This window comes from Astatotilapia calliptera, chromosome 2 (assembly GCF_900246225.1).
Source record: "Astatotilapia calliptera chromosome 2, fAstCal1.2, whole genome shotgun sequence".
NCBI lineage: Eukaryota > Metazoa > Chordata > Actinopteri > Cichliformes > Cichlidae > Astatotilapia > Astatotilapia calliptera.
In genome coordinates this window covers 28,391,026-28,406,287 of record NC_039303.1, presented here as the reverse complement: position 1 = coordinate 28,406,287, position 15,262 = coordinate 28,391,026, and the positions used below count along the sequence as shown (strand labels likewise).

The window sequence follows — 15,262 nt, the reverse complement described above, 5'->3', positions numbered from 1 at the left end:
ACCTCAACAACCTGGCAAATATCAGCCTGCAATCTGTGCTCATTAAAGCACTTAAGCAGCTCTAGTTAAAGTCATAACTTTCTGTTTTTGAGTGTAAATTCAGGAAGCGTTACAAACTAACCTTTGTTTCCTCTGCTTATAAATTGCATAGTGAGACCACATGGCTTTAGAAATGTGTACGTTTCCTTTCAGTTTTAATTCTTCCACCAATCAGTTTCACTTAATACATCTCTACTGAAGTTGATCCTTTGCTTTTTATATACTACACATTCACTTAACATGCTTAACGTGATCAAGCTACTGTATAATCCTCAACATTAACATGGTACTTCGGGAAAATTATCTATCTATCTATCTATCTATCTATCTATCTATCACTGGCTGCCTAATGATTCATACACTGACGGCCTACGACATCCTGTAGCGTTTCACAAAAATGCCCTGTGGGACCAGGAGGTGCCAAATGCATGAAATATGCATGAAATTCTCGTGCTAGTTAGTGTAGCATGTTTTTTTTCATGTTATTGTAGCATTTAATGTGTTAATTTAACAGCACTACTAAAACATTACAACTCAAATGTACTATTAGCTACTAAGTACTAATAATTAGTATAGCTAAGTACTATCAATTAGTATGGCTAATGTGATATCATAGCTAAGTAATATAAATTCCAAGCTGCCAAAAAACTATCCCGGGGTAGAGGGCCGCTGATTGTCCAGGGCTGCTTGTGAGCATGTCAGGGCTTAATTAGTTGTTAAGTAGCACCCAATTGGCTGTAGAAAACATTTATACAGTCACGGTAGCGCCTGGCTAATGTTGTCTACACTGTGTTCTGTTCTGTATTTTCTAGTATCGTGAACCATGGTTACTTTCAGCGGAGTGTATAACAGGTTTTCTCGCCTGGCAAAAGTTGCAGCCCAAAAGCAGCAACGGAAATATAACAAACTGTGCGCCATAGCCAGCAACATCTTGGGCAACAACAAGAAGGTATGCCACATACAGTGTGAGCTTTCGGTGCATGTGTGACTGTGCAGTTTTAGCCTGAGCGTTATCTTGAGTCATCTGTTTGCAATAGCGAGAGAGTGGTACTGTGATGATTTTTATCTCTTATCATTTCATTTGAATCTGCGCAAAGCCATGTAACGAGTTTTGCTTTCAGATGATCCAGAAACGTGTTAAATGATACCCTATAGCAAAATTGGGCTTATAGCAAAGAAAGGCTTCTTTCACGAGGCCCGTTTGAAGGGTAAGACTTGAAATGTGTGTGCTTTAGGCCGCAATGAGTTAAAAGTAAAACCGACAGATTCTGAAACTAAGGTCTAACACTAAATCTGCAAAATTGTCATGTTTATTTATAAAGATAGAAAGCCAAAATAACCAAGCGTTTCATTGACTGCGCATAAAAAAAGCAGAATGACAGTCTGGCTGCCTGTGTACCCACATCACAGTGTTTCTCAAGATGTAGGCTGAGAGCAGTTTGATCATAGTAACCATACTTCCTCTTTTGTGGCTTGTTGCTATGGTAAGACTTCCCTTCCAGGCAGGAAGTGACAGGAAGACCCAAGTGATGAGTTTTGTGTGTGAGTGTGTAAGGAGTGTGCATCAAGTTTGGGTGGAGCACTCTGCTGCGTCCCCTGACAGTGTGCACATCGTAGGACTTCAGCTCTGAAACTGGTGTCTGGGCCATCATGGCGAAGAACAGCAATTCTTTAGAGATCCCTATTGGCCACATGGTGAGTTGGCACCATTCTTGTTAGGTCTTACTTGGTTCTGTGGCCGTCCTTTGGGTAGTAGTTCTTTGATACGCTTGTTACATATACGATAGGAGGCTTTGACCGGCCTTCCACAGTGACTAGTCAAGGCATTTTAGTGTTGAGTGTTTTGACTACGCTTCTTGTAGCTGTGCAGGCACTCTAAATCTCCCTGTATGCTGTTTTGATCTGCTTTTAACGGTGCTGTTACTATTAAGCTGACTTCCAATCCAGAGTATCAAGAGTACGGTTTGAGCAGTTGTCTCGTGCTGGCTTGTGTTTTGCCTCCAGTCTTTGATAGTGCCAGAATCAGCCTGTGTGGCTACACTTGGTTGCTACTGAGAACAGGCTGGGCCATTCTGAGCCAGAAGGAGAAACTGAGCCATGCCTGTTGTCCAATCTGTCATGTGTAGGCTGAGTTGGCTTCAGTGTTCTCGGTGTGAGACCATTGCATTTCTTGAAATGGTTCAGTTCTGCCAAAAAAAGGTGTGAAAATGTATCAACGGATATTAAGTCACAAGAGCAGGATGTTGCCGTAGTCTTAAAAAAAGGGGCTTTCTGTGGCTTGCGTTTGATCTCTGCATTTTGATATCGCTCCTTTAATAGATTTTTCAGAGAGTTAAAAGTGCATTTTACGAGAATGCAAGGTTTACAGCTAAGACAGTGACGAATCGATTGTTTTCATTAGTGTTTAGAAAATGTACTATTGACTATGAAAGCAGTATTTGCATAGCAGAGCAAATAACTGAAGAGGTGGAGTCAGAGAGACTCACACCTGCAGAGATAGACAGCCCATTTCAACCGTATATGGTCAAAATGTAACAATAGACAGGGGCTGTTGTCAAGATCAGTTATTTTTGGTTACAACAACGCACTCTCTGCTTAGAGTGCGTCGATTTATAGATACATCTATATAGATGTATAGATTTATCTCAAATGTAAGCTTGTAGCAAATGTCAAGCATAAAAGGATACAGTGACGTATTAGGAAAAATAAAATGTTAATTTTTTATTGTATCGACACATGAGGAGCTCTACAGCGAAACCCATTGATTCTGTTTTGGGAATTGAGCAAACTGACCTTTGATTAGTGGATGATTTTCTCCTCTTCCTCAGCCTGTGTTGCCTTGGTTATGTATCTGAATTTCACTTTAACTATACAATGTAGATGACCAGTTTGGTTTGTGTTGCACTAATGTAGCTGGGTTACTTTGCAAATTGTGCCTTGCAGGACTTCCTAATCAGAGCTAGTTTTAGGATGACAGATAACTTTATCTAGTTGTCTATATCCAGTTATATAGATTATAAGTAATGTAACTTCATGATTTAACATTTGACTAAAATTCTGAACTGAAATCAAGATTAACTGGCCATGTTGTCAAAACCTTGATGTTTACATGGCCTTCATTAACAAAATAAACAAATAATTAAGAAGCTTGCCTCAATGACTTAAAAAGCTAGAATATCAAGCACAGATCAGGTCACAAAGGTAATATTAAACACAGAATGAAAATGAAAGTAATCTATTCATAAAAAGTTAAATGCTCTACTTTAAAAGCAACAGTTACTGTGCAGGGTTGTGAAGATATTTGCCTTTTTCTGTAATGTAAAGGATTCCGTTACATTAGTATTATCAGTTAAAAACAACGTGTACTGTTGCTTAATAGTACACTTAATAGTACATTGATTAAAATGGCACTCACAGCTGTCAGTTCTGAAAATGGTACTTTATTTATAAGACCTATATCCTCCACACACTCTGGGCAAGTTGCTACCACACAGACTATACAGACATGTAGACACACACACATTCACACCTTTGGGCAATTTTAGAATCAGAGCCCACACGTCTGTGAACTGTGGGAGGAAACCAGAGCATGAAGAGGAAACCTTGACAAAGCTCATAAATGTATCCATCGACGGTCTCCTATGGATTAAAACCAAAAATTCTGCTGTGAGCTAATTTGCTGCTGTTTAAACAATATTTCCATAAGCTGAAGCTTTTCTGTGTATACGTCAGATCAGTATCTTGGTGACTTGAAAACATGTTTGTGATCACAGCTTGTAGGTTACAGGTGTTTAAATAGTCTGCAGATTTCATTCAGTTTCTGTAAAAAAAAAAAAAAAAAATGTGTCGGTTGAAGCGAACATTTACAAGATGTGCATTTTGTGTGCTCTGAAAGCTGAATGAGGCTTATTGTCACCAGTTTTGCAACCACTTCCTGTAAAAACAGCCTTGGCTGATTGCGCTACAGAGTTACAGGTTGGAAAAAAAAAAACAAGAAGAGGAAAAATAATGTGCAGCTGCTGTTCGTGTTTCCCTTCCTAAAGGCTTTTATCGTAGTGCTGTATAGTTGTTGCAGTAATATTGAGTTGTAGTGAGAATCTCCACAATCCTGTGTAAACGGGGCCAAAGTAAACTTTCTTCTTTCCTTTTGACTGTGCAGCCTGAAGAAAATATACGTAGGATAAATTTGAATAATATTATCAGTATTATACAGACAATAACAAAGAGTATTCAGTATTAGGCTTTTTCTCAGTTTTAGTTTTAACTGTTGAAGTAAAGTTCTTTGACAGATTGCTCTCTCTGTTCACAGAGCCAGGCAGTGTCAGATGGAGGTAAGCATGAGCAGCCAACTTGCATGCTGCTAATCCTGTACATATCTCAGTTCTACAACGTGAACATGTCTGTGCATGAAAATATCTGATTCAGTCTCACTCTTGGTCATGCTTTTCTGTGCTGATAAATGGGTGTGTTTGTGCCTGGATATGCTTTAGATTTGAACATGTCCGCACGCGGCTGTGGCGGCAGCAGCACCAGCCTTCCTGGGACTCCAGCCGGAGAGCATGGCCCAGCCAACAGTGTCATGAGCTGGGCCGTGTCATTTGAGAAACTGCTGGAGGACCCCTTTGGGGTCCGTTACTTTACGGTGAGGCAAACTAATGTTGGAATTTTTCAGTTAGGAAAAAGTTCAGGCAGAGTTCAAGTGTTGACATTAACTAATCATTACCCATACCTAATAATGCTGTGTGTGTGTGTTTGTCTGCAGGACTTCTTAAAGTCTGAGGTGAGTGCGGAGAACATTTTATTCTGGCAGGCTTGTGAAAAGTTCAAGAAGATTCCGGCCACTTCCTTGGATGAGGTACAAACTCTCTCTAAACTTTTCTTTTATGTATTTATCTTTAATTAATACTTTATTGCAGTAGTTCTTGTACTATGGGAGACAGAACTACTGCAGGACCAGATGTGTAAAGTATGGAGTGAAGTAAATATGATTCTTAAAGGGAAAATGAACAAGCGTTTGATCATGAAGTTGTGATGGCCTTCAACTTGGATCATATTTGATGGGTGTGGAGTGTGAATTTTCCTGCCTTCTGAAGTGGGATATGGCAGGAAAAATATTTGTAAACCACTACCCTGATAGCACACATTTGTTAAAACACATGTTTTGTAGAAAAGAAGTGGACTGTTTAGTGGGAATAGGGTTGCCTTGTTGCTGTAACTATGGGTGTCTCCAGCAATCGGAGGATGGCAGTGCGTCAGTAATTCAGTAATATTTTAGTTGCTTTTCAAGTAACATAAGCATTTTTCTGTTGTAATTTTGAGATGATCCCTCCAATAAGTCATTTGGTGCACTTTAACTGCTGACACTAACTTTTAATTGCATCAACCACAGTCAAACAGCCAGAAGCTGTGCATTGTTGGCAAAAAATAGATCTGCCATATGATAATTTTTATGGCTGTTTTTGGAGATTTACTTTGTGAAACAATGTGCAGAAATTGTAAGTATTCAGTTATTAAAAATGAAGAACAGGTTTGGTGGGAACTACTTAATTTTCCATTTTACAGAATGGTTGTTACAGTTACCAGCTGTTGCAGTTTGCTCTATAAACTTCTTTTGGCAAATATATTGGAAAGCAAAGTTATGTAATGCAAGCAAATGCATCATAATTTGGAGGACATTTGTATTCCTCTATAACAGTTTATATTTAGTGGTTACAATGAAAACCTGTGTAAACCCCATCACCAGGACCAATGTGTTAATATCCACAGTAGCTCATAATTTAGAGTATTCAATGGGATATAGTATTGTGTTACACAAGTAAACTAACTTTTACCATTTGACTGTGGCTGACCTGAATCTTTCTTTCACCTCCTGTGGAGATTATTTCCATTGGAGATTGACTGAGGAAATTTAAAAAAAAAAGTATTGAAAGGATTCAAATAGATCATACATCAGCCATAATTATGTAGGTGAAAGGTTTATCTTATCCTTTAGAAATCTGTATGATTTACATCAGAGAGCCACAGAAAGGTTTCCTTTAATTTATGCTACATAGAGTGTGCTTAACGCTTAAAGTAATACCACCATGTAATTTGGGAGCTTTGCAAACAATAAGTGACTTACTAGAGGATTTAAGAAGGTGAACATTCAAATGAAATCCACAGGGAAATTAACAGAGTGTCTGATCTTACTTGTGCCTCAGCACTTCATGAACTGTAATTAAGAAACAAAGTTTAGCTGATTGCTGACCTTCAGAATAGTTCAATCTGACAGAGCTCTTGCTGTTTTTTCCAGCTGAAAGCAGAAGCTCGCTCAATCTACAGCACCTACCTGTCTGAGAGTGCTCCCTACTCGGTGAACATTGATGACACAGCAAAGACGGAGGAGAAGGACCTTCAGCAGCCTACACCTGACATGTTTAACAAAGCTCAAGCGCAGGTTGGTATGAATCAACCCTACTACTTCTGCTTAGTAATTGTGACTCATTTTTGACACACAGATGACTGGGTGCCCCCTCTTGTTGCTTTGCTTCAGATATTTAAGCTGATGAAAATGGACAGCTACAGGCGCTTTGTACGGTCCCCTCTTTATCAGAGCTGCACTTTGGCAACAGTAGAAGGCAAAGGCCTACCTCGGCTCTCCAATGAGTCTCCGCGCATGGGATCCTGGGAGGATGTGGCCTCCAAAGTCCCCTTAAGGGAAAAGAAGGTACCGTATTTTCCACACTATAAGGCGCACCTAAAATCCTTTAATTTTCTCAAAAATTGACAGTGTGCCTTATAATCATGGTGTGCCTTATGTATGAATTCTGGTTGTGTTTACTGACCTAGAACCGAATTTACCGAACCGAAGTTAGCAGGAAGTTAGCTTGCTAGTTTCCACCTAAACATGATATAGCATGTTCTGACTGAGAGATTTCTGAAAAAATAAAATGTACAGCTCTGCTATCACTTCTAACATAAATGAAAACACAAAACTAAACAGCAGTGACTTTTATAGGGTTGCTGAAGTTGGGCTAGCTGGTATATAATGCTGTGCTACATGATCGCTAGCGACACAGCTATGTTAGCATAACATAAACACAGTGAAGCTGGAGGATGAACGCTAACTGTTTTCCACTTGATAAAAGTTAATGTGAGGGTTCTCGGTGGTTGGGGACAAATGCAATCGCATGGCAGGACGGACCAAACTTCAGTCAGGAGAACAACTCAGATAATCCATCCACAATACGAGGTTAGTCATTAGTATACTGCAACAACATGGGGATAGAGGAGCTGCAAGAGAATTCAACATTAATGAATCAATGGTACGGAAGTGGAGGATCAAGAAGGATGAGTTGAGTAAAGTTTGACTTATCGGACTGTTTTGTTTCGCTTAATGCGCCTTATAATCCAGTGTGCCTTATGTATGAAAACAGACCCATTCATTGACAGTGCACCTTATAATCCGGTGTTCCTTATGGTCCGAAAAATACGGTAGATGGACTGAAGGTCGAGATGAAGAATACCTGTTTTATTATTCGTTTGACATTTATTTCATCGCTGCCTCCAACAGAGCAAGAAGTCAGACCCTAACAGCTTTCTAGGTGGTAAGAGTGCCTCAGAGAAACAGCGACAGAAACGAGGATCCTGGGGAGGTAATGTGTGCCAAATGACACATCTCATGCTTCTGTGATATCTTATGTACATCTTCTGACTTTATTTATTTATTTTTAAATCTCATCAATAACAATGATTCCAACTCCTATGGCGTGGTTTCCTGGAAAGAGTCCCATTTGTCCATCAAGTCGACCAGTAGTGTGGAGCTTGGCTCCATCTGCAGGCATATGGAGGTCAGTACATTTATAAAGCATTTAGAGTTGGTTGGAATTATGGGAAATGAATGTTAATTTACAATTTATATGATTGGAGGTATACAGTTAACAAAACTAATATTTGAGGTGACAAGTATAGAGGAAAATGTGTGATTGGGATTACACTTTTCTCATTTCTCTGTCTGTGATGTAGAATGGTGGCTCGAGTCCCCGCTCCCCTGAGCTGGGGGGTGGAGGTGGGAGTCGTGTAGGGTTGGAGGGGGGATACTGCTGTGTCTACTTGCCTGATGGCAGTGCCTCCTTGGCACCCACGCCTAATGGCCAGCCAATCAAAGACTTGCTGACTAGCCTTTGTGAGAAAAGAGGCTTCCCACTGAAAGATGTTATCATTTACCTTCATGGCAAGGACAAGGTGAGCACGTTTGCTGTGCTTCAGCTGCAACTTTAAATCAGGAGGCATTTTTGAGGAACTTGAGCCACACTGTAAAGTTGTTTACAACAGTGAGCATGACCGACGACTGCCTCCTTCCTGTTCTGACATTTTCGTGCTGTGTTATCTCACCCCCTCAAAGTAACCCATGTTGATGTTCACATCTATAGAAATCCCTCTTGTTTCTTTCTGTTTGAAACATAATTTCTCTCTCTGCAGCAACCATTATCGCTGGACCAAGACTGCTCCGTACTGAGAAATCAGCAGGTCTCTTTAGAGCTCAGAGTGACGTTTGCGTGAGTCAACTGAATGACTTCCTTCACTTCCTATTTTCTCCTGTCTTTGACACTATAGCAGGCTTGCACACCCCCACTACATGTCCTTTCTTACCATATTAGAGGGAAGTCCTTGTGTTAATATGCACACAAAGTCTAGCTCTCTGAGCATTAATCTTTGTACTCTTCCTTTACATTGACTAAATAAAATTCAAAATGTAATCAGAAATGGGTTTCCTGCTAAGATATCCCTTGCCAGCTGCCCTCGTGACTACAGACATTGTCTGACAGTAATTCTGTACTTCTATTCCATTGCATTTGATTCAGTGTGAGTCACAGTGTGAGAGGAAAGTTATAGAAATAAGTGTGTGTTTCAGGGTGGAGATTGCCTTCTCTGGTAAAACTGTGGGGATCATGGTGAAATCTAGTAAGACACTGCAGGAAGCTCTCTCTGTGGTGCTGCAGAAGCACAATATTAAGCCACAAGAGGCCTTGGTCACCATGGTGAGTGTTGCATATGAGTAGGATTATAATATGTTACCTTTTCTTTGAGTCATTTCCATATAAAGATTAACAATATTGTCACTTTTAAATGAATGATTGATTTTCTGTGGTTGAATTCTACCGACAAAAATATGTGAAATGCCTTTTAACCTTTAATCTATTAGGAAAAATCAATGTGCATGTTTACCTATGTAAACATGTAATTTCAAAGTGTTACACCAGTGATTCTTTTCAATATTATAATATCAATATCTATTTTACATATTTTTCAGCCATGTATAGTCTAGGATTATTTTGAACTATAGGTCTTGCAAAGATACTCAGTAGAGCAAAAAAGCTGGAAATGAGCGTCACTTTTAAGGATGGATTTCAAAATCTGTCACTAAATGAATGGCACACCCTTGTTGGCATTGTCATTGTAGCTGCATTGAAATGAGTCACACACTTGAATGTTTCTCACGTTTCAAAGTTTCACATTACATTTTTTGAAAACTTGCTTTACTTAAAACCTTTATCTTTCTCAGTAATGGGAAGCCAGCTGCACAGAAAACATTTTCCAGCCACGGTTTCTTTCATTTCTTATTACAGGAAAGAAGGCCTCTGTTTGCAAAGCTGCTACATTTTAATGAGTCATCTTCTTTATTTGTCAACTTTCACAGACACAAGTTTAGCTTATTGTTTTAATGAAATTGCTTTAGTAAAATTACTCGTTTTAGAAATAATGCATGGTTCAGATTATTAAGATATCATTTTGAAACTAATGTAAGCAGCTTCTGTGTGTCCTTAAGATGCTGGTTCTACTTTTAATAAACGTTACACTAGTTTGTAGTGAGTAATGAGATTATTTTAGTAATGCATTGTCTTTTCTAAGTTATGCACAACCCATTTACTGCAGAGATGATTGATTCTCATAGTACTGTTCAGCTAAGTATGTCTGCATGTGTGTATGCTTTGTGTTTCAGGTTGGAAGTGATGAGCCTCTGAATGTGAGCACCAATGTGTTTAGTCTGGCCAATAAGACGCTCCGACTTGACAAAATCAAAGGTTAATATACTTGACCTTTTTAGAAACCCATAAATTTACCTCAATATGAAACAGGCTGATTAATGTTTATAACATTTATTGTAATACAGCATGCAGCTACCAGAGGAGCACAATAAGCCACAGGATGAAAACAAACCTACTTAGCTGATAAGTAAATGAAAACAGTCTTCAGTGAAATCAGATAACAGCACATTTCATCTCTCCATCAGCTGATTATGTTGACGATACATTGGCCATTATTGTGTGTTCTCTGGTGCTGTCTGTGGCTCCTTATTGATTTAATCGTTTCTTAATGGCTCGTACAAAGTGTTTTTCAGCTCGTGGTGCTCTCTCCCTTGAGGCTGTCTGAAGAGTCTTTTCACTGTCCATTTTGCGGTCATGTTTTTTCTGCATCACTGTTTGCATGTTTCTTTCTTTACTTTGCTTTCCTCTTTGTGCATTTCTCTTTTAGCCGCTTTTTTTTTTTTTTTTTTTTTCTTTTAAATTGAAGTTAAAATGTCTGAGTCCATTTGGTTTGTTGAATGCTGTGCCACTTTCAGTTCACTCACCTCTTTTCCTGACTGCTGAGGCTAGATCTGACTTCAGTTTGGATCAGTGCTCTCGGCCTCAGATTCTTTTTATTTTGTTCAGGAGGAACTAAGTAGATTCAATTAGAGTGGTTGTATCCCAGGAGGACCATTTTAATACTTAAGATGTTTTATCTGCCTAATGTCAGTGTTTAACGTAATGGGTATGCTAAAGTTCTGTAGCATCGTCAGCTTTTTGTTGACTACTTGTACACTGAAAATAAGAGTTCTGTTAGAAACTCATTTCCATCTTTGTGTGTATACAGGCAAAGAGCAGACCAGCATTTCCAGAGGCGGCAGTTCTGCAGCCAACCAGGTGAGGCAGTGTTTATTGAAGCGTCAATAAAACGGCAACAAAAATAATTTTACCATCATGAAGAAACTTTGAATTGCTGCTTTGTGATTCTTAGGCATAAATATTCTTTTGTGACTTTTGGGTAACTTATTTTGGAAAAATAACAACTCAAATGAGAATTTTTGTATGAAGCCAAGGCTGAACATGAATAGTGTTAAACAACCTTCATTACCTTCTTAGACAAGTCCCTATGTTGCCCTTTTTTGTCTATTTTATGGGACCAGTCATTTCCCTTTAACAGTATCTATATAAACATGCATTATATAAATCTATGAAAAGTGGTATGTTGCAGTGTGTAAATGGGCCTCATTCACAAACTACATTATGTCAAATCTATATAATCTTTCTGTACAAATGTTTAATGGACTAGTGTAAGCATATACATGCTGGTACTCTGCAAAGAAGACTTAAAACCTCCTGATCACCAGATGGTTTTGGGTAATTTTAACGGACATCTTTGTATTCAAGGTAAAATAAGAATATTGTCAGAAATGATCGTTTATAGTTTTCCAACTTGGTATCACAAAATGTTTACAAAATTAAATGACTATAAGGAATATGTTAGCTAAAATGATTTAGGCCTTAGCCTACATTTTTATCCTTTCAATATGAGGTCTCACCAGTTCAAAAACAATACAGAAGGCAAAGTCTGAGACATTTCAGGCTATATTGCTTTAATGATTTATTTATTCTTATAACTTTTATCCAGCGCACTCCTTCTGGGAAGGCTTTCTACAAGTTTTAGGAGTGTGTTTATTGGAATTTTTGATCATTCTTCCAGAAGCGCGTTTGTGAGGTCAGACGGTAATATTGGACGAGAAAGCCTGGCTCACAGTCTCTGCTCTAATTCATCCCAAAGGTGTTCTATCAGGTTGAGGTCAGGACTCTGTGCAGGCCAGTCAAGTTCTTCCACACCAAACACGCTCAACCGCTGTCTTTATAGACCTTGATTTGTGTACTGGTGCGCAAGTCATGTTGGAACAAGAAGGGGCCGTCCCCAAACTGTTCCTACAAAGTTGGGAGCATGAAATAGTCCAAAATGTCTTGGTATGCTGGAGCATAAAGAGTTCCTTTTACTGGAACTAAGGGGCTGAGCCCAAGTCCTGTAAAGCAATATGCCAAAACCCCCTCCCCCAGACTGTACAATGCAGTCAGACTACCACTCCTCTGGCAACCAGCAAACCCAGACTTGTTCAACAGATTGCCAGATGGAGAAGTGCGATTTGTCATGTTTCCACTTCTCTAGTCCAGTGGCAGCGTGCTTTAAGACTCTGGCGTTTGAATTGCACTTGTTGATGTAAGGGTTGAATGCAGCTACTTTGCCATGGGAACCACTCCATGAAGCTCTTTACACACTCACTCTTGAGCTACTCTAAAGGGTACAAAAGTTAGAAGGGGTGTGTGACCTCTATGCGCTATGCTGCTGAGGTCTCAATAAACAAAAAACATGTCTTTTTATTTGCCATTCTGCCCTTCAGGTGTTGGTCTTGTGCACTTTTGAATTATTTTTGGCACTGCTGCAATTTTAAATTGCTCCCTAGATGTCTTTTTCTAGCCACCTGTATGCTTCAAATATGCCATAAATATACCTCAAACTCCAGCTGATCTAATCCTTATGTTGAGGAGCATCCCTAGTAATAAGAGTTGGGTCTCTGACTGTGAGCCACACACCTTTTCTTCAAGATAAAATGTAAGTTGAAGTGAGACACACTAAAGGAGGTTTGTTTGTACTGCAAGGAGGAGCGATCTCAAACTAAGTCTGGAAATGGTATATGGCTGCACAAGACGCCGTCAGATTCAATGATTAAAACTATAAATGAAAACTTACTAAGTGTTACTGAGATTTAAACCTTGTGAGCTGAGAAATGGTTTGTTGATGATGCTGAAATCTGTTTTAGTCCCAGGGAGGAGCAGCAAGTACAGGTCCAGAAGCCAGATCACTGAGCCAAGACAGAGCTAAGGCTCAGCCAAGGTCTACCAAGAACCGCGAGATGGACGGTAGGATGACTTGGCAATATCTAGTGTGGTTTGGTTTAAGGTTATTGAATTAGCTGAGTTGTTTTCAATGTGGGGAAATAATTTTGTTATATCAGTCTTTATCTGCATGCCAAAATATATACATGTAGGTAATACTTCATTAGAATATACATGATTGTTGCATCGTGAAGTTGTATGACTATCTTTATTAGCCAACCCATCTAAAAAGGATGGGCATTTTGAGGCGTATGCGTTTTAGCTTTTTACCCCTCAGCTTTAAAAGGCTGATGGGGTATTGTGGTCACTTGCTGGATGGGTGGCATGGACACAGGTTTGGGTATCTGATATCTTGAAAACAATGCCTTGTAGAATTTTTTATAACTGATACCATAGATGCATCCCCTAAAAGTCTTGGATGAGTTTGAATCGGTGACCTCGACCAATGGAATGCAATGGGTACTTCTGCCAGGAGGCTTGGGCGGGGTAGGTAGCACCACTGGCAGGTGACAGTATTGAGGTTTTTTTTTTTTGTTTTTTTTCTCAGATGTTTTATATTATTATTGAAATTCTGTTCAATATCAAGATTATTGTCAATATATCAACTATTTAGATTACAAATTAGATTGGATGAAACTTTATTAATCCCTTGGGTTGGTTCCTCCGGGAAATTCAGATTATATTACATTTATCTGATTATCAGAACAAGAGGGCAACAATAACAATGATTTGTCCATGCCAGGGTTCCTGGACATGCTGACGAGGGCTCAGAACTCCAGGGTGGATGATCAGCGAGGTCTTCTCACCAAAGAGCAGCTGGAGGTTCCTTCCTTCCTCCAGCTGCCCACAGAGCAGGTGCAGGAACCAGAGGATCCCAGTATAGCCAGCTCTTCCACTACTGACTCCAAAGCAAAATCTGAGGATAAGAATTCAGCTGAAAATTCAGCCGAAGCAGCGAAGGAAGCCCCCGACTCTGCTAAATCGAAATCCCCAGACATGAGGGAAACAACAGTTTGAAAGACAATCATGTGTTGGATGAACGAAGATGTGATCAAAAAAACTACGACGAACATTTCACAAAACTGTGATATGATTAATTTAAGAAAATTAATGCAAGAAAAAATTAGTCCTATAGCACTTTTTTCTAATTGTTCGCAGTATAAGCTCTGAGAAAGCGGTGTGCTACCACACGCTGCTCTATACTTTTGAATGACCTTCTTTTAAGCCAATTTGTAAATAAGGCAGATCATGGCAAGCATTTATGGTGTCGTTCTAAAACACTACACATCCTTATGGGGAAAATGTTTGCTATGAAATGATTAATTCAACCTTATATGAAAAAGTTATAGGTCAGAATGTCACCCTGAAACTTTAAATGTTTTAGTATACATTTTATTCATCCCCTGATTTGTAATACTGTACAGATTTTGATATATCGTTCACATTTCTTCTGTTTTTTCACAGCCGTACTATGCAGTAATGTTTTCTTTAAACTAAGCACAGGAAGGAGTGACTGTCCAAAATGGGTTTCAATGTTTTTGCACGGTTTCTTTGCTTCAACATGCATGGAATATTTGATGCAGATTTATTATTTAATATATTCTTTTTAAATTTGTGTGTTGCATGCTTTAGGTGTGTTGTGTTTTGTTTTTTTTGTGTTTTTTTTTTTTGTGTTTTTTTTTTTTTTTCTCTCCCCTTTTTTTTTTTTTTTTTTTTTTTTTTTTTTTTTTAATTATCCCTATGTTTGCTGTGACTGCACTTTGCAAAGCCCTGGTCATGTCCTGTATTCCTGTTCTCTACATCTCAGACTACAGATCTAGTTCATTAAATGAGTAATGTGATAATAAAAATGAAATGGTTGCAATGATTCTAACGATAATCCACAGGGTGTATTGAAAAAAATTAAAGTGTTTTATAAGAAATTGTTATCCTGTCTGTCTGCATTTATTTATTTATTTATTTATTTATTTTTTTTGGGGGGGGGTGATGAATCACTGAGGTCAGTTTCTGGCTTGAGAAATGCTACGTGATTGGGTTTTATATGCAGTGCAGTCAGACCCCACAACCCCTGTGGACCAACTGTGTGATTCATACAGGGTAAAGCAAGTCTTTACACATGTAACTAGCATTGATTACATTATTCATTCTTGAGTCTTCTGGTGTATCTTGGTTAAAGGAAAGCTCTTCGAAAATGCTGTCACATAATGATGTCCTTTTTCTTTTTCTTTTTTTAAAAAAGAACCAATCACAGCACTGCAATGCTA

The 15,262-nt window shown here is 38.9% G+C and overlaps 1 protein-coding gene across 3 annotated transcripts; it reads left to right on the top strand.

The window, feature by feature from the left end:
* The first annotated feature begins 696 nt into the window (after positions 1 to 696).
* Positions 697 to 14,629, top strand: rgs14b (regulator of G protein signaling 14b). 3 transcript variants are annotated; one of them, XM_026192309.1, is made up of 16 exons: positions 697 to 736; positions 852 to 988; positions 4,349 to 4,370; positions 4,530 to 4,681; positions 4,802 to 4,894; positions 6,332 to 6,475; positions 6,572 to 6,745; positions 7,592 to 7,673; positions 7,804 to 7,868; positions 8,044 to 8,262; positions 8,500 to 8,576; positions 8,933 to 9,059; positions 10,022 to 10,103; positions 10,936 to 10,985; positions 12,923 to 13,022; positions 13,741 to 14,629. In XM_026192309.1, exons 2-16 carry the CDS (start codon positions 863 to 865, stop codon positions 14,013 to 14,015), a joined length of 1,788 nt encoding a protein of 595 aa, XP_026048094.1. In that variant the 5' UTR covers positions 697 to 736; positions 852 to 862; the 3' UTR covers positions 14,016 to 14,629. The 3 variants fall into 3 exon arrangements, with proteins under 3 accessions (XP_026048094.1, XP_026048084.1, XP_026048104.1); XM_026192299.1 differs by having other exon boundaries at positions 700 to 728; XM_026192319.1 differs by lacking the exons at positions 697 to 736; positions 852 to 988 and adding an exon at positions 1,605 to 1,734.
* The last annotated feature ends 633 nt before the right edge of the window (positions 14,630 to 15,262 follow it).

Coding starts and splice junctions, on each gene's coding strand:
- rgs14b (XM_026192309.1), top strand. CDS start 863: ATGGTTACTTTCAGCGGAGTGTATAACAGGTTTTCTCGCCTGGCAAAA. Junction 4,371..4,529: donor CCAGGCAGTGTCAGATGGAG/GTAAGCATGAGC, acceptor GATATGCTTTAG/ATTTGAACATGTCCGCACGC. Junction 13,023..13,740: donor CAAGAACCGCGAGATGGACG/GTAGGATGACTT, acceptor TGTCCATGCCAG/GGTTCCTGGACATGCTGACG.